Source organism: Coffea eugenioides, chromosome 1, assembly GCF_003713205.1.
Source record: "Coffea eugenioides isolate CCC68of chromosome 1, Ceug_1.0, whole genome shotgun sequence".
Classification (NCBI taxonomy): domain Eukaryota; kingdom Viridiplantae; phylum Streptophyta; class Magnoliopsida; order Gentianales; family Rubiaceae; genus Coffea; species Coffea eugenioides.
The window spans coordinates 3957469-3975568 of NC_040035.1; the positions used below are offsets into that span (position 1 = coordinate 3957469).

The 18100-nt window shown below is 36.9% G+C and overlaps 1 protein-coding gene across 1 annotated transcript; it reads left to right on the forward strand.

Moving 5' to 3' along the window:
* The first annotated feature begins 267 nt into the window (after positions 1–267).
* Positions 268–17477, forward strand: LOC113782378 (protein ALWAYS EARLY 3). Its single transcript, XM_027328273.1, has 22 exons — positions 268–433; positions 547–633; positions 1274–1397; positions 2202–2300; positions 2652–2714; positions 3308–3385; positions 4914–5097; positions 5451–5692; positions 5797–6142; positions 7370–7447; positions 7999–8276; positions 8368–8424; positions 10474–10779; positions 10869–11047; positions 11165–11447; positions 12393–12617; positions 13962–14114; positions 14876–15004; positions 15109–15327; positions 16122–16226; positions 16313–16411; positions 17139–17477. The coding sequence occupies exons 3-22, from the start codon at positions 1293–1295 to the stop codon at positions 17301–17303; spliced, it is 3393 nt and encodes a 1130-aa protein (XP_027184074.1). The 5' UTR covers positions 268–433; positions 547–633; positions 1274–1292; the 3' UTR covers positions 17304–17477.
* The last annotated feature ends 623 nt before the right edge of the window (positions 17478–18100 follow it).

Consider the following 18100-nt stretch of genomic DNA (forward strand, 5'->3'; position numbering starts at 1 on the left):
CGTGACACTTTGGATATCCATCAAATTCAAAATATTTAAACTTTTCCAAGTGACGTCGTTTAGCACTCCCACCCCAATACAAACTTTTCAAGCTAATCCCAAAACGCCGGCGTTTCCTTTCCTCAAAACAGCGACGAATTTAAAAAGTTTGAAAGGAGAACCAACAAAAAAAAGAAGACCGGCTTCATATGATAGTATATAAATAATTAAATCAAGAAGAGATGTAAATACAAAGAGTTTCGCGGTTATACACCAAAAATAAAATTCATTCTCTCTCTCCTTCCTTTCTTCTTCTCATTCTTCATCTTCCCCGCCCCAATTCTTCTAATCCTCTACAGCCGACACCATCTTCGATTCCCTCCAATCACCCCTCCTTCTTGTTCCAATGCGTTGAATTTCACTCCAATTTCAAATCAAGCAGCCTGCATCGTTGGTAATTAGTGAAACACTACTCCCTCTGGCGTCCAAATTCATGTATTTATTTTTCAAAAAATTTAAAATTTAAAATTTTTTCTGACTTCAAAATCTCGGATTTTGCAGTTTCAGCTGCCAATTTCTCTGATTTTTGGCTCTATTTCGCGAGGTTTGCCCGATCGCTGTGCGTATTTTAGTTTGGATGATAACTTTCTTTTGGTACTGTTTTGTCTGTCACTTTTTTTTCTTTGAAAATTTGGCTGATTTTGTGAACTTTTTTGGGTTTCTTTTGATGTTGTTGCGCTCTGGGTTCAGTTTAAGTGTTCGCATGAGCTGATTTTTCTGTGGTCTGCTTAATTACGAGATTTTGCATTCATTTGAAAGATTCGGCAAATTTGAATTTTTTTAAAATGTGGTTTTGGTATGTGTGCTTGGTTATGCTGTAAATTACTGATCTTGATAGTCAAGTTTGAAATTTCGCGCGATTGAAAACTCGAATCTTCAAATTTTTTTTTTTTTTTTTTTTTTGTGTATTGAGAATGATTGGATTGTGGGGTTTAAGTTTGAATTTGGATTTGTAGTCCACTTGGGTGGGGAGATAGGGGAAAAGGTTTCTTTTTTTTGGGTCAAAAGTTTCGTCCCACTGTTTTAGATTTGTAGGAGTTGGTTGTAGAAATGACGAAGAGATTGTTTAAACTGCTGAGCCTGTCCAAAATTAAACATATGGATTTGGCTGTTCTTAGCTGATGTCATGGAACTCATTATAGTTTATATGCACAATATTAAGAATGCTATTTCGATAGGTTTACTGTTTGAAATCAAATGCTTTTGCTAACTCATTTTTTGCTTTTCAATTTAGGTGACTCAAGAATTTTCTTATGGCTCCAGCAAGAAAGTCTAGAAGTGTCAATAAACGTCATTTGTCGATCAATGAGGTTTCTCCTATTAAAGGTTCCAGTAATGGTAGAAGAAATAGTAAGCGGGTGAGTAATTGATTCTGTCTGCTAAGCAACATTATTTGAATTCTGCAGGGCTTTTGGAAGCTTTTTTAGGTTTTGTAGAGGCAAGTTCGTATTTAGGATTGATTGCGGTTGTAGTAGGATTCTTAATGATATTTGTTATGATTCTAAAAGTTCGTCTTGGGATTTTCGTTCTGAAGACTTTGATGTTTGTCACTTGCACCTTTGGTGGCGTGATTGCATCAACCACTCTTTTGCTCTATTAAAGTTTTTCTAGGACTGAGTCCACTGGTTTAACCTTTTTCCATTTTATCTATGCTGATCATCTGATCAGCCCATGACATTGCATTGCCTTTGAAGGAATAATTTAGTTTCTAATTGGCTGGTGGCTGTGACATATCAGAACTGTTTTAAGCTGTGCTTGTAAAGATTGAAACCACTCTACAGTTGACAATTGAATGTCGATATCCATTTTTACCATGTTTTAAGTCGGTGCTTGCTTTGTTTCTAAACATGTAGGTTACAATGGTGTGTGACAGAGGAAATGCCTCATACTGGACGAAATGATTTTTGTATCTCTTTATGTGCTTTATTGTTACAGCTTATGTCGAATAGGGGTTTTCCTGCTTAAATTTCCTTCGTTGTAATAGAGTGTGAATATCTTTGTACCTGTAACCTACAAGGATGAGAGAAAGAAAAAGAATGCAATCGATTGTAAATTGGTTTTTGCAACTGTAGTCATGTGGATTTTCTTTTAACACCTAAATTGTTCAAGAAATGTGGAGTATACTATACTGAAGATGATCATTTGTTTGAACTTGTTTGCAGAAGCGAAAACCAACTAACAAGCTTGGGCCTCAATGGAGCAAGGAAGAGATAACTCGTTTTTATGAAGCATATCGGAAGTATGGTCAAGACTTTAAAAAGGTGTGTCAAGAAATGCTTGTTGGAAATGCTGGTTGAGTTTGTTTGACTAAGAAAATCATACATTGGCTCAATTTTTTGTTACTAGTAATTGAGGAACCTTACACTATTTTAGCTGCTATTTGGATGCCCAATGTGCAGTTGGCTGTGTTATGGAGTTATTTAATTTGCTTGATAAGCTCTCGATATTCGATCAATCTTGTGCAGATAGCACCTATTACATTTATCTTTTTGGCTCATGTATAACATTAAGCATAAGCCTGCTGTTGCTGTTGATATACCATGGTTTTTAGCAACTATTGTGTTTAACATTTTCCCTACTGCTAACAAATTGTTGCTTCATTTGGATTTTAGGTGGCTGCTGCTGTGAGAAATCGCTCTGTTGACATGGTGGACGCCCTGTTCTCAATGAATAGGGTGGGTAGACTTGTGTTGAATATCGATATTATAATTCAAGCAGATATTGTCTTACTTGGCTCCTCCTTAGAATGGGACTCTAATCTTCTTAATTTTATCATTGGAATATTTTTAGTTTGTGTGGTTTTTGTGCAATTTTCATTGTAGCATGCTTTTATTGTCTTAAACTATTTAGTACTTTTAAAATATTATGCATGAGTATTAAGAATTGCAGTTTATAATTAAAAATCTGCTCTCTCTTTCTGATACAAAATTGATAGCTTTTAGGCAAGGCAGATATCTGATAATTTAGGATGTGTGATAGATAGGTGATTGAATTGGTCTATCTGGATATCCAGATACCTGACAGTTTTAGCCTTATATGTTCTTAGTTAACATAAAGGGTGCATATATTCAGCTACAGTACTTTATAATGTTCTACTTGATTTAATGGAGCATAGGATGTGATACTTGAAGCTGGATGGATTAACCGGTCAGGTGTTGGTTTGCAAAGTTGTTTATTGAATATGTTGACTTCATGATTTAGAGTAATTAGCTGGTCCCATCCTTTCAGCTATTTAAGAAGATAACTCATTGGCATTCCTGTACTTCAGGCTTACTTAGCTCTTCCAGAAGGGACTGCTTCAGTAATTGGGCTGGTTGCAATGATGACAGACTACTACAGCAATTTGGTAAGGTCCTTTTACTTTCCATATGGAAGCATCTCCTGCATATGGTTTGCTAATATATATAATAATCGTGGAACAGATTGTTATGTCGTTCTAAGGAGTTTGAGAAACATATTGTTAGAGTCTTTTTTAATTTTTTTAGATCTCCCTTTGCACTGATCATTTTGGATTCTTTCCTACTGAATCCATTTTTTTCCTCAATAAGAGATGAGTTTCTGACCTCAAATGGTTTTGTAGCACATTTCCGAGGAATGTGGTGGCATTTTTCTTTTTGTTGAAGCTAAAGGGTAGTGAACTGAGAAGCCTGATGCTAGCTCAATAGTACTTGATTAAGATTTGAGCTCCAGCAGCTCTAGTAGTAAGTTGAACCAAAAAAGCGGAGCTTAAGTTATACGGAGCTGAAATCACCCTGGATTATGTTGAATTTTAACTGGTATTTGTTTGCTAGATCATTTATATAATTTTTATAGTAACCAATACAGCCCTCTAGAAGAAAGAGTAAACTAACTTGAAACACTTCAATAACGCTGAAAATCTTTCTCATATTGTCCAACAAGCATTGCTTCCTCTCCAATGCATCCTCTGATGCCGCTTCATACGGTGCCTCTCTTGTGCTGTTTCTCTCCTTTATGTCTCTCTGTCTCCATGATGTGGTTGGTTTATTGATGGCTTTAGAGGATGTTAAGTCTGCACACATCCTCACAGACCAAGATTTAAAAATAAATCTGTACTAAGTTACATCAATACTAAAAGATAAATCTGTACTAATGTTTGTTTGATTCATGTGGTTGAGGTTTTTAATCATTTCATTCTAGAAATTGAATTTCGAGGAGATGCAGTTTTCGAAATTTGATTGAAAGTGTTCATTGATGCTTGACCTCAAGACTCACATTTGAGCTAGAGCATCAATATCAAAAATATTGAAAACTTAAAGCCCCAGCTCATCTGTAGATTTTTCGAGTTTCTTAGCCTCCAGCATTTTGATACGCAGCTCTACTCAACTGGATGGGGGCCATTTTCGAGAAAAAATGAAAAGAAGGATGGGGGTTGCTTGCCGTATACTCCCTCTATCTGACGAACATGATCAGCCTTGTCAAATTTTAGGCGATTTTCTGTTTTCAACTTTCGGAGCTTTGCTTTAGCACCTTTTTTGTCGACTTTCTTAAAATCTTAATTTTCTGTATCGTAATTTTGATGTAAACATGGATATTTTGCACTCAAAGTTTTGATAATTTAAATAAACCAGTTGAAGTTATTATTAGTTACAAAATAATCCAGTTCTGACCAAAAGCTAAAATGGACGAGAATGTAGAGTATCTTTTGAAAGCAAACTTTTGACCTTGGAATTAAGTTCAGTTACTCTTCATTAGATTCTCCAAGAGTGAATGGTTTGTAAGACAAAGTTGTGTGCTTCATGGATTGAGGATTATGGTGGATAATTGTTAATCATCTTTGAGACTTTACAAGACAATGTAATTGACTTGCTCTTCTGTTTTATGCATATTGAATTAATTACATTGTGGCATTGCAGGCAATAACTGACAGCGAACAAGAAAGCAATGATGGTGCTGGAGCATCTCGAAAAGCTCAAAGGCACACTGAGGGAAAAGGTCAGCCTAGTACCACCAAAGCATCTGATGGACATTTTTCTCGTTCCCCAACTGTAACAGCAGGCTATGGTTTCCAATCATTGCTGAAGAAGAAGCGGTCAGGAGGTATGTGGTGTGGAAAAGCGGTGTACTTTTAAGAATTCATCACTTCTCTGTCCTAAAACTCTTTTCTTACTTCACCAAGCTTACTAGAAGGACAATTGAATTGGTGCTAGTTGGGTTTTAGCTTGTCTGTGTCATGCAAGCAGCCTGAAATAGGGGGTGTCCTTGAATGTGGTTTTGATGTCTTACTCTGGGTATTCAGCTAACTTTTTGCTCTTTAGGATTTTTTTATTACATTGGTGCTTAACATGTGGCTTTTCTATGAATCAAGCAGGACCTTTTCCATCTTTAGCTTACTAGTGACCAGACATGACTTTATTGTGGCTGACGGGTCACCTTTTGTGGAGTTTGTTTAGGAAGCAGAGCTCGTGCTGTGGGGAAAAGGACACCACGGGTCCCTGTTGCGTACTCTTATGAAAACAACAAGGGGGAGAAGTTCTTTTCAACTACCAGGCGGGGTGATGATGATGTTGCTCATGAGATAGCGTTGGCTTTGACAGAGGCTTCACAAAGAGGTGGTTCTCCCCAGGTTTCTCAAACACCAAGCAGAAGAACAGAAAGTGTTATGTCATCTCCTGCTCGGAATGCAGAAACCAGGGTAATAGTTTTTCTATATGTCTGTTGGCCTGTTCTCGTGCCTTTTTTTGTCTGTCTTTTCAAAATGTATTAGGCGATCAACTACTGAACCATTTCTGTGTGCAGCGTGCTGAACTCAAAATGGCTAATTACAAGCATGTAGAAAGTGATGTGGATGAAGAAGAATTAGAGGGTAGTATGGAAGCTGACACTGGAGAACTATCAAGGTACAAAACTTATTTAAAGCAAACTGGACGTGTTGGTAGTTTGGTCCCGAAAGGAAGAAGATTCGATGGAAAGAGGCTAGATGTTGATGATAGCAGTGACAATCATTTGGAAGACACAAGGGAAGCATGTAGTGGGACGGAAGAAGGTCAACGATTTGGTGCAGCGAGATATGCAGATGCTAGAAATTCCAAGTCGTCTTACCAAGGTCCAAGGAAGAGGAGTAAAAAGGTTCTTTTCAGAAGAGGTATGAATATTTTCTATGAAATACTTTCAAAAGATGGTTCTTCTTCATTTTAATTCATCATAATGTGATAAGCACCATCCTGATAGGTTGTATTCTTCATCTTTTGAGGAGTTGAAAATTATGTAGTGACCAAATGAACCAGTTCTTCTTCCCATTTTTTAAATTTAATTGCTAGTGAATGCTAAAAGCTCTAGTTGTACTTTGAGACAATCATGTTTTATCTCTGTTGTTTTATCAGTTTGTCTGATGTTAGGGAATTAATTAATTTGGATGGTTGTTTTCCCTGCCAATGCTCTGGGCTTGTTGATTCTTTGTCTGGAAATCTCAATGTCCCTGGTGCGACTTGATATTGAGAGTAAATTAATCTGACACCGGTATGAGTGTTTGTGTGACCTGCAATGCTTATGAAATATAAGTTGGCCTCAGACTGATGTTTGTAAAGTATCACATAATAAGAGATGATGTTGACTGGATTTCTTGAGCATGCAGCATAGAGCATGTAGTATACTTTTGAGACAATAATGTCGTCATCTTTTGGTTTATCAGTTTGTCTGATGTTAGGAAATTAATTAATTTGGATGGTTATTTTTCCTGCCCATGCTCTGGGCTTGTTGATTTTTTGTCTAGAAATCTCAATGTCTCTGGTGCGACTTGGTATCCAGAGTAAATTAATCTAACACTGGTACGAGTGATTGTGTGACCTGCAATGCTTATAAAATATATGTTGGCCTCGGATTGTAAAGTATAGCATAATGAGATGATGATGATTGAATTTCTTGAGCATGTAGCATAGAGGGTGCAAAGTTTTAAGATTTCAGTGAAGTTAGAATTTAGGAAATTTAGGAGATTATATCATTAAGGGGATGCATTTTAATATTGCTGCTGCTTTTTTAAGATGTCTTACATTTATATCTACTTGGTTAAAAGTAATTGCTCGAAGATTACCTTGGACTTTGTAAATCTAGTGCTATGTCTTAATTTCATCTTATCCTTTATTTTGTCGTATTTTCACTTTTAACGTGATGGAATTGCATAATTTCTGCTATACTTTGAAAGCAATTGCTCGAAGGTTATCTTGCATTTTGTAAAGCTAGTGCTATGGCTTAATTTGGTATTATACTTTATTTGGTTATATTCTCACTTTAGACATGATGGAATTGCATAATTTACTTTTAGTTGGCTGCCAAGTGTTTATGAAACCAAACTTGAATTTTTTTCCTTTTGTAGATGAAGATTCTGCATTTGATGCCTTGCAAACTTTGGCTGATTTATCCTTGATGTTGCCAGCAGAAGCAAATGAAGATGGTAAGAAATACATACGTCCTATTTTCCTTTTACTTTTGGAGGTAGAATCATGAATGAGTTCGAAGCAGACAATTTTTATTTGTTTCTTGTTTTAACATATGTTGAACGAAAGTCTCTGACCCTCAACAGCGGGTACACAGACTATTAAGCAGCTGATCTTAACAGCATTATTTGGCTGTAGAAATTTACAGACACACACGGAGGAGACATGTAGTTGAATTCATCCTTTATATTTGAAATTTTTATTACTTGTTTCCTTGTTAGTCTTTATGAGCAGTCTTTCTATCTGCTTTCAAAAATTCATTGGACCACAGCTTTGGTGACATTGTCTTGCCTACCACTTTTACTTGTGCAGACTTTGTTTTCCTCCAGTTCTTTTCAATGTACACGCACAAAATGTTACATTATACTCATTGTTGAGCTCTTGGTTGATAATTATCCTCTAGGCTTTTGATTCTAGACTGATTATTGATTGTTGTCTACCTGTGAATAACTGGTCCAAAAATTTACGAGTTTTGTTCTTGCTTCATTATGTTTGTTTTTCCTCTCAGAGTCGATGGTGGAAATTAAAGATGAACATGTTGATCATGTGGATGAATCTGGTTCATTAGAGGCAATACCTGCACCACATCAGAGGGACAAGCGTAGATCTTCAGGGCAGAAAATAAAAGGAGATCAATCAACGATGGCTAGACTGGAAATGGCTTCTACCAAAATTCCAAAATCGGGAAAGATGTCTCTTTATGATGTTAGTGTTGTTCCTGAAGTGAAAGACGAAGTTTACCCCTCTAAATCTATTCGCAAGAAACCAAAGATACTGACATCTAAGGTGAGGCTTAACATGAATGCTTTTTTGTCATCACTGTCACTTAAGTGTTTTGAGGCATCATAAGTTTAAAAGTTAAATTTTTTTTGTGCAGATCCGGAAGTCCGAAACTCATGTGAATAGTCAACTGAGTGAGCCTCAGGAGGCTGAGGTATGATTTGTTTCCTCTTCCCCTTTAGATTTTATTGTGTTTTCTAAAGATTTTATTGTATTCTTCTTTACACAATAGCTTTTTTTCCATGTGAAGCGAGGAGTTTCACATGATTTGTGCTCACATGAATGTGAGATGCATGTCCATACATGAAGTCTTAAATTTGTTAGGTTTGTCAGGATGCATTACATTATCTGAAAGTAGGACTTACCGAGGTAATTGCTATGTTCTTGATTTTATTGTATATGTAATTCATTTCTTCTACCTTATAGTTTACTATATATGAAATACAGTCATAATTTTTTGCTTTCTTTGTATTGACCGGTTCAGTGATCTTGTTTTCTCTGCTTCCTAGCCTATTAGCAGGTTTGGCAAAATCCACCTGTGGCAGCAAATAGGCTACATTTGTTGTCAATGTCTTGTTGGTTGCTTGCATCAGTTGTACCCAATCGATGCACTATAAACTTTTACAGCACTCATGTCTCTTAATGCAATTCTCAACATTCGATAGCATTTGACCAGGGTTTTTTTTCCTCCCATCCTCTTTTCTTCATCTTCTGAGCATTTGGTGTTGCATTATGTCTGATGTAGTATAGTTATTCAGGTTTTTCCACTTCATACACCTTTGATGGCCAAATTTGAGTCAACAAATATTTTGGTTATGATTTGCAGTTTTTTGTGTCCTTAACTAGTCATAAAAAAAATCAAGTGGTGTTTAAATATTGCTGCTTAATTGGATTATCTTTCGACCCATTGTATTGACCACTTTGATCATGGTGCATATATATTTGACGCATCTTTTGCAGTTATTAATTATCTTAGCCTGTTGGCCGTTTTTTTTACTACCTCTCTTAGAGCTTAAATGCTTTAATTCCTACCATGGCTTCTATTGCACCAAGTGTGCTCTTTTCATACGAGCATCTGGTATTCATGGATAGCATAGTTAACCCAAATGGGAATTTGCTGATATATTTTTTTATCAATAGTTGTCCTCCAATGGGTAGATATCTGGTCAATCAATATCCTTTTTCTGCGGATTAGATATATCAAATAACCGATCTGCTCAATCCCTAGTAGATTCCATTTGTTCTTCCTCCTCCCACCTTTTGCTTTAGCAAGAGCAATTGTTGGTACTACAGTTCATATTCTTTGAAGTTTCCATTTCATAAAGAAGCCACTACCTTGTCAAATTTAAAGTAAAAAGTGAGTCAATTCATGAAGTCTTCATCAGCAAAGTAGCTATTTTGGCTTACAATTCGGCTGGTCATGGAAATTTTTGCTGCCGCCTTCCAAATAGCTATCTGAATCTTATTCCAGTGGCCCTTACTTGAGATATTGCTTAATGGATTTGATATTGATAAGATATAGCGGATTCTCAGATTTCATATTCTATTACACTTGTTTTACGCCTTCAGATGGCTCAACTTATAAGTCAAGGTAGGATGTCAGGTTATGTTGCTCTTTTATGTATCCAAAAATGGAGCCTTGGTCATTGAGGTTGTGGAGTCTTTAAGATGGAGGAGCTAAGTAAATAAGTAAACAAAATTCAACAGAAAATGGAGAAGCAGAGCGATTAATTTCAGCAGGGATCAAGTGTAATCTACTGTAAATATTTAAGGAAAAGTGAGGAGCCAAGTCATTTAATGCCTTTGGAGACTGTTGTTTAACTGATGCAAAAGTTGGAAGCATTGGTATGCTGGAATACTGAATGTAGAACTTGCAAAACTTTTATTTTTCATCCCTTATTCAGGTTTGTTAGTTCTGAGAAATGTCAGTTAACTTACTAAAGCCTTTGAGATTCTAATGTGCAAGGTCACAATGCAAGTTTATGTAGTATGCCAGTCCAACCAGTGACTAATAAATATGCCAGGACTAATAATTGCATGAGTGTGGGTCTTATAGCATAGCACTGCACGGTCCATTTTTAAATGAAGTGGCTGTTGCATTTAGTATATTTCATGTATGTATGTCCAAGATATTCTTTTTTGGCTTGCATTCTTTTTTAGCTTCATGGATGAAATCAAGTTTTTTGTGGTTCCGTTTTTGCAGACTAGAGATTTGGGGAAGATGATTAAGAACAAGAAATCTTCTCACAGTTCTTCACCAAAATTGGTAAAAAATGTTGAACATTCTTCTAGTGCTGATCCAAGAATAGAGGGAAGTGATTCCGCTCAATCAACCATACAGGCCCCTCCTGCAAACCAAGTTAACTTGCTAACCAGAGTAAGGAGCAGGCGCAAGAGGGACCTGAACAAACCGCAAATTCAGAAAGATTTGAAGCTTTCAGAGAAAATTTCAAATGACAGGTCTAATGTACCTTTAGCCTCAGTTAATGATACGGCATTTAGTGTTAAGGTAAAATATCTTTGACTTTTTAGAAATCCTGGTTGAGTTTTGTAGTTAGTTAGAATATCTTGGTTCATATTGCATGGTGCATCTGGCAGGGAAAACTTGCCAATTGCTTATCTAATCACCGACTAAGGAGATGGTGTGCATATGAATGGTTTTACAATGCTATTGATTACCCTTGGTTTGCTAAAAGAGAGTTTGTGGAGTATCTGTATCATGTTGGATTGGGCCATGTTCCAAGGCTAACTCGTGTAGAGTGGGGTGTGATAAGGAGGTAATTTTCTTCACTTGTCACGTCATAACAGGTTTTTATGTTCTTTTTAGGCTGCTATTGAACCACCAGAATATTCATGACATGTTTGTTGAACAATGTGCTTCCACCATGTTGCAGTTCACTGGGAAAACCTCGGCGTTTTTCTCAACAGTTTTTGAAGGAAGAAAAGGAGAAACTTAATAAATATAGGGATTCTGTAAGGACCCATTACACTGAATTGCGCAAAGGTATCAGAGAAGGACTCCCGACAGATCTTGCTAGACCTTTGACAGTTGGCCAACGTGTTATAGCTATCCACCCAAAAACAAGAGAAATTCATGATGGTAGTGTGCTAACAGTTGATCACTCCAGGTGCCGGGTTCAATTTGACCGTCCCGAGCTGGGTGTTGAATTTGTTATGGTAATGTAACTTATGCAATGTACCTTGTTAGTTTTTAGCTAAATTCTTTTAGTATGTCAACTTCAAGATGAGTGGCCAAAATTTGAAAATTTACAATTTAGTTTAACAATATACAGATGTTTATCTTCCTGCATGTTTCTTTCTCTTTTGTCCTTTAGCTAAGGAAGATGAGCAAACATAATAAATTTTACCAAGTAACTCCCTTTGTACATATGTGACATCCATTAAGATGTATCAATAGTACAAGCAGTACATTGGAGTTTTGTTAAAGACATATTAATGGTATATTGAATGCCTTGGAGTTTTTTAATGTGGTTTTAAGTGTATATAGCTCACAAGTGTCTTCTTGAAAGGTTGGGTCTGCATGTTGAGCATGCCAATTGAAATGTTGCTGGTGGTAAACTAAGGAATTTGTAGTTGTTTGCAGGGGTAATCGCATATTGACATTCTTTTACTGCTGTTTCTGAAAAAGGTTGTCCTCTTCCACTTTGTTTATCTCAGTGATTTTAGTCCACGATGAGAAATCAGCCAGCTAGAGGGAAGTTACTTAAAAGCTAAGCTGATTGGTTTATGGATTGTGAATGCAAGTACATGACTTTATTTTTACCCTTTTGTTTTAATTGCTAGACTGGCTTGATCATTGTTTCGGAGGCAGTAGAAATTTTTTTAATACCAATCTTTATTGTTAACCGCTCAATGTAAAAAATTTTGAAAAATAAATATGAATGAATGTCTAAATCTGGTTCATATATTCAATGGATGATTGGTGATAGACAATGTGGAAGATAGTTTTGATGAACATGACTCACTCAGGTGCAGTTTTGTGGTTGAGCTTAAATGGAGTTTCTGTTCTGTATTCAGCTTGTTTCTCTCTCTGTATTATATATATATATATATATATATATATTTGGGTTGCCTGTTACATTGAACTGGCACTTGTGGCAGGATGTTGATTGCATGCCCTTAGATCCTATGGAAAATATCCCCACAATGCTTGCAAGGCACATTGCCGTTGATAAGTTTTTTGAGAACTACAATGAGCTGAGGATGAATGAACAAGCAAAAGAGTACATAAAAATTTCATCTGGTGACAACGTGGAGAACATCAATGGGCTTTCTAATTTGTCTTCATCAACTTACCCTGTAACTAATCTATTAAAGCAGACAAAGGTTTGTGATTTCCTCTTTCATTTTCATTATTTACATTCATAACAACAGTTAATCATTATTTTTTTTTAATTTTTGGGCCCTATACTGGTGTAGATTGCCAGTCAAAATGCTTAACTCATGTCTGTTATCTCTTCAAAAAGTTCCTTTTTTCCCCTCCTGGACATGATATAGAGCTTTTTTCTTTGTAGTCTTCTAGGAACTTTTTGATTTATAATATCATGTCATAATAATTCTGTACTGTGAATATTTTGCCAATGTCATCTGCCATCCAACTTCACCATTTTTTAATAATTACTTTGTATGTCTCACATTTTAATGTATCGTAGGGTCTGTATTGGTTAGGTATTTTTAGGGGTGTTTTTAAAAAAACTTTGCTGTAGTTTTGTATATTGAAAACTTTCACTATAGATGTATTTTGGGGGTGTTTTTAAAATTTAAAACTTTATTGAGATATTTTTAAAATTTTTTTATCTTCCTACTATGACCACCCACCATCACTTCCTCTCCAACCTCCTTCCCCCAGCCGTCACCCGCCCACGTCGACTCCACCCTTTCCTCCCTCTTCCTCTTTCGCCCTTCTTCCTCTACCCTCCCCTCCTTTTTCCCCACTTCCTCCTTCTCCACTCCCCTTCCTGTTTTCCTTCCTCCTTTACCCCTCCCTTCCTTTCCCTCCATTCCAACCCCCCCCCCCCACACACACACGCACAAAAAAAAAGAGCACAATGACCAGACTTGGTCGGGGGAGGGAGCTCAGTGGGGGTAAGGGAGGGAGGGGGAGAGGATGAAGGAAGAGGGGAGGGTGAGAGGAGGGAAGGGGAAGAAGAGAAAGCAGGCCTTGGGGGTGGTAGTGAGGGTGTTGGAGGGAGAGGGTGGCACTAGGTGGGGGTGGGAGTGGAGCAAGGGTGGTCGGGATTTTTTCTTTTTTTGAAGTTATTTTTTGGGTGTTTTTTTTAGGTGTATTTGGTGTGTTTTTGGGGTGTATTTGGAATGTGTCACTGTAGACTTGTTTTGGAAAACTAATTTTTCCAAATACTTGCAATCCTTTCAGACCCCTAATTTTTAACTAGATGTGATTGGGAAACTGCTTGATGCATATTATGTGGTATCCTGAAAGCATGCAATGGGGCCCGAGTAATATGTGCTTCCTGTCTGATCCTTTTTAGGGTAAATTTCAAGGTTTTTTGGAGTGTAGAGGACATGTTAAAATAACTGAAATGAGTTAGATCTCAATGTGTGTGACGGGTATTTGTAGGATACTTTCTGTCTGTTGGTATTCTACTGAGGAATGATGAAAGTATTACATTCAATTAACTTAGTAAATCATGTATGAATTGGATTCATTAGGTGGCACCAGAAGATGCCAATTTGCAGACTAGGGCTGTACAGATGGAAACACCCACTCACACATATTCTCAGCCTTGTATACCTGCTCAAGTTCAGGCGAAGGAAGCTGATGTTCAGGCTCTTGCTCAGCTTACCCGTGCTCTGGATAAAAAGGTCTTGGCTTTTGCATGTTTTTCTGCTAAATTTGTTGCTTTTGATGTTTGATTAGTGGGTTGGAATGTTTTAAACTTACTTTTTACTCTTATGATTAGCATAGATAGCTCTTTCTAGCATTGTTGCTAACCTTTTTCCCCCATACACATGTATCTGTTACATAGGCAAGGCAAAACATTTTTCATTTTCTGGTATGGAGTAAGATTCAGTTTTATTGTTAGAGAGTTTTTTTTTTTTTTTTTGTAAAAGTACTTTTGGAACTGAACTTGGTTTGATTGTATTCACCTATATTAGGAAAACCACACTGCAAAAGGTTTCATTTGAAAAGCATTTTTTTTTCAACTTGTGGTAGATTACTTCATGTAGTTACATATTAGAATGTTATTTCTATTCTTTGAACACAGAATATATGTCAGTAGCTGCTGGACAGTGATGCAGTCTCAAGCTTATATGTTATATTTTCTTGTCATTTTTAATTTTGGTTGTATTGTTTTGGGTAAAAGCAGGAAGTCTCCAATTGTGTTTTCTATTAAAATCTTGATCCATCACGTTTGGAAATGGACATCTCTCTTAGTTTGGGTGGAAGGGCCATTTGAGAAATGATTATAGTCTCATTTTTCTTTCAGTTTTGGCCTTTCACTTGGGTTCATTCAGTAATTATTTACTATGCTAATCTTTCCATTACTAGTTGCATAAGGAGTTCTAGGCTCATATCTAGATGTAAGATGAGGAGTCTCATATAGCCTTGTTGGAACATGTAGGAAGCGGTAGTTTCAGAGTTGAAGCGTATGAATGATGATGTAGTGGAAAATTGCTCACTTAAGGAGTCAGAGTCTTTTAAAAAGCAATATGCGGCAGTTCTTGTACAGTTACACGAAGTAAATGAACAGGCATGTATTCTCTCTGAAATAAAGTTTGAAGTTCTTTCTCTTGGGTTGGCATAACTTTGAATCAACCAGGTGTGTAAGTGCCCAACATTTAATGTATTTGGCAGGTTTCTTCTGCTTTGATTTGCTTGCGACAGAGGAATACATATCAAGGAAACATTTCACTTGGATGGCCAAGACCAGTAGCCAATTTGGGTGATCCTGGTTCCATGTTGAGCTCTTTGGATCGCTCTACCAGCCAGTCGCAGGATTCTGGATCTCATATCAGTGAAATTATTGAAAGTTCAAGGAAAAAAGCAAGATCCATGGTAGATGTAGCATTGCAGGTATAAAAAGTCCTGTTTTTATATATATATTTTTTGGCTTGAACAAAGTGCTGTTTTACACAGTGATGCATGTCAAATATTGATCTTAACTCGTGTACAGTCTGTGTTGAAGTATTTTCCAGCTAAAAGTATGGTACATATATCCAGCTAAAAGTGCTTCCGGTTGATTTAATGGAGTTTAAAGGCAATGAAAAAGATTTTAAGATTTGAGGTTGAAATTTGATTTAGAGCTCTCAACTTTTCAAGTGCTTGACCTTGTTGTCAGGATTTGATTGAGCTTTTCTTAGCTTTCTTGAAAGGCCAGGGTAACATGGATATTTTAGGATTTTGGACGTCATTTCATTATGGAGCACTTCAGTACTGAAATTAATGCACAAGATGCTTAAATTCTTATTCTCCTGCTTTTCTTCATTGTTTTGGCCACTGATCGGTCTGCATGACCTATGTAATTGTAGTCTTGGATTGATACAACTATTGCCACATGATATTGCATAATAGGAGAAACCTCTTGAGTTCTGGTAGGCTTTGATTGGTTTAAGTGGGATGAAGTTTCTTTTATTTTGGTACTAACCTCCTTGTTTAGTGTACATAGATCTAATTGGGCTGGTGCTTCTGATATGACCCCAAAAGTACATACCTTTGGATTTTTAAACTGTAGGATTGGTTTTTCTCAATGCACTGCCATCGCTAGTTTGGTGTATTGGTTTCTGGTTGGCAGATGAATATTTATTGAGTTGAAGTTTCATTTCTTAGCATTTATTAATTCTAATTTGAATTTGCTTTTAATCATTTAGGCCATGTCCTCGCTTAAAGGTAGGGAGAATACATTTGAGAAGATTGAGGAGGCTATTGATTATGTAAATGAGCAGCTTCCTTCAGATGATTCCTCTGTTCCAGCTGTAAGATTGCTTATTGCCATAAATTCAACTCTCTAGTTCTGGCTTTTCTGAATCAATTGAACTCTAGCATATTGATTGTTTTGCAGGCTCCCGATCCTAACCTGAAAAATGCGACAGACAGGAATGAGGCACAAATCCCTTCGGAGCTTATCACTCAATGTGTAGCTACTCTGCTTATGATTCAGGTGCTTTTTGGGTGTATATCTCTAAGATTCTTTATTTCTCTCTCTCTCTGTTTCTTTCTTTTACTTCATTGACTGCCCGCTTATGATGATATTTACATCAGAAGGTTGATCTCTTGGATGGTCTCCTTTCCCCTCTTCCTGTGAAAACTACAAGCTGTGCATATTTTGGTTTATATTTTCCTTATGGCTTATTATCAATCCAAAGAACTGAATCTCAGTTTCAGTGAAGTTGACATTTACGGCTATCAAATCATAGCTACAATGACATTACTGGCTCAATCTAGCAACTATTCGTATAATGGGATTAATCTGCATTCTCTTTTCAATGAATTAAGGAGTTGAAAATAATCTCAAACTTTGTTTAACTGATAAGGAAGCTCACCCTTCACTTGCTTGCTGCTGTTGGGTTTTGCATCATATTTGAAATATTTTCTTTGTCAACTCCATTTATTGGTAAGCAAGTTCTTTCTGCAGTTGTAGCAATGACATGACTAGAATATCAGTTCTCTATTCGAGAATTGGACAGCTGTGCCAAGGTTCGTGTGTCATGTCATATCAATGGTAAATTACTAGGTTATAAACGGAAATATGCCTTAGATCAGTGCGTACAATGTTTTAAATGCTGTTCATTCTACAATTTGTTGTTTTTGTTTTGTTGTGATGTACGGAGTTTGACCTTTTGGAGAATGTATACTTGTTGGCTTAACATTGCAGTCATCTATTGCAGAAATGTACAGAGAGGCAGTTTCCACCAGCCGATGTGGCTCAAATATTGGATTCTGCAGTTACAAGCTTGAAGCCTTGCTGCCCACAAAACCTTCCAGTTTATACAGAAATACAGAAGTGCATGGGAATTGTCAGGAACCAAATATTGGCGCTTATACCTACTTAGCCAATAAAACTTGGAAGTATATATTTTTTTTCTTGTCTGCAATGTAGATAATTGATTTGATTGCCATCTTAGCTTCTAAGGCTGCCATGACAAGTGTTCTCTTTGTATCCAACTAACATCAATGGAATGAGTTATCACTTCCATTATAGGTCATCTATCTTCAAATTCATGATAGACTTGCCTCTTATTTACTGTTGTTAAGTTGATTATGTACCCATTCGCTCTCCCTTGTTGATAGACACGTACAAGTTTTGGGTCGTTTGCTGCTATTGAATGGATTGCGCAGGATCCTATGGGAATACAGTTTTGGAGAAGTCAAAGAGGGTTTTTGCCTCAGCTGTAGCATAACCAGAGGTTTTAAATTTTTGAATGCAAGAACTGGGTATTAATGAAGTAGTCGATTGTTTAATCAGCCGGACTTTGCACGCTTTGCAAGCAGCAGCTGATGTTCAATCAATATTCAAGAACATTAGTGTATTGATCTAACGGCTTTAGTCGTTTTCTCTCTTTTAAACAGGATACTAGGGCTTTGTTTGGCATCGACGTGTTTTGAGTGCTTATAGGAAGACAGATTGTAGAATACCATCTATGATTACTTGTTAAAGACACTCTTAAAATACATTTAGAAAATGTCAAAAATGCACCTCATTTCACCTCCATGTTTTGGTCAACCAGGGACGGGGCAGTAGCTGCGAGGAGGGGGGAGGGGTAAGGGGAGAAGGTGTTGGGAAGCAGGAAAGGAGCGGAGGAGGGTGGCAGGTTGAGGGGAGAGAGGGACGGGGAAATACTCAACAAAG

Coding starts and splice junctions, on each gene's coding strand:
- LOC113782378 (XM_027328273.1), top strand. CDS start 1,293: ATGGCTCCAGCAAGAAAGTCTAGAAGTGTCAATAAACGTCATTTGTCG. Junction 3,386..4,913: donor CAGACTACTACAGCAATTTG/GTAAGGTCCTTT, acceptor GTGGCATTGCAG/GCAATAACTGACAGCGAACA. Junction 11,048..11,164: donor GAGTGGGGTGTGATAAGGAG/GTAATTTTCTTC, acceptor ACCATGTTGCAG/TTCACTGGGAAAACCTCGGC.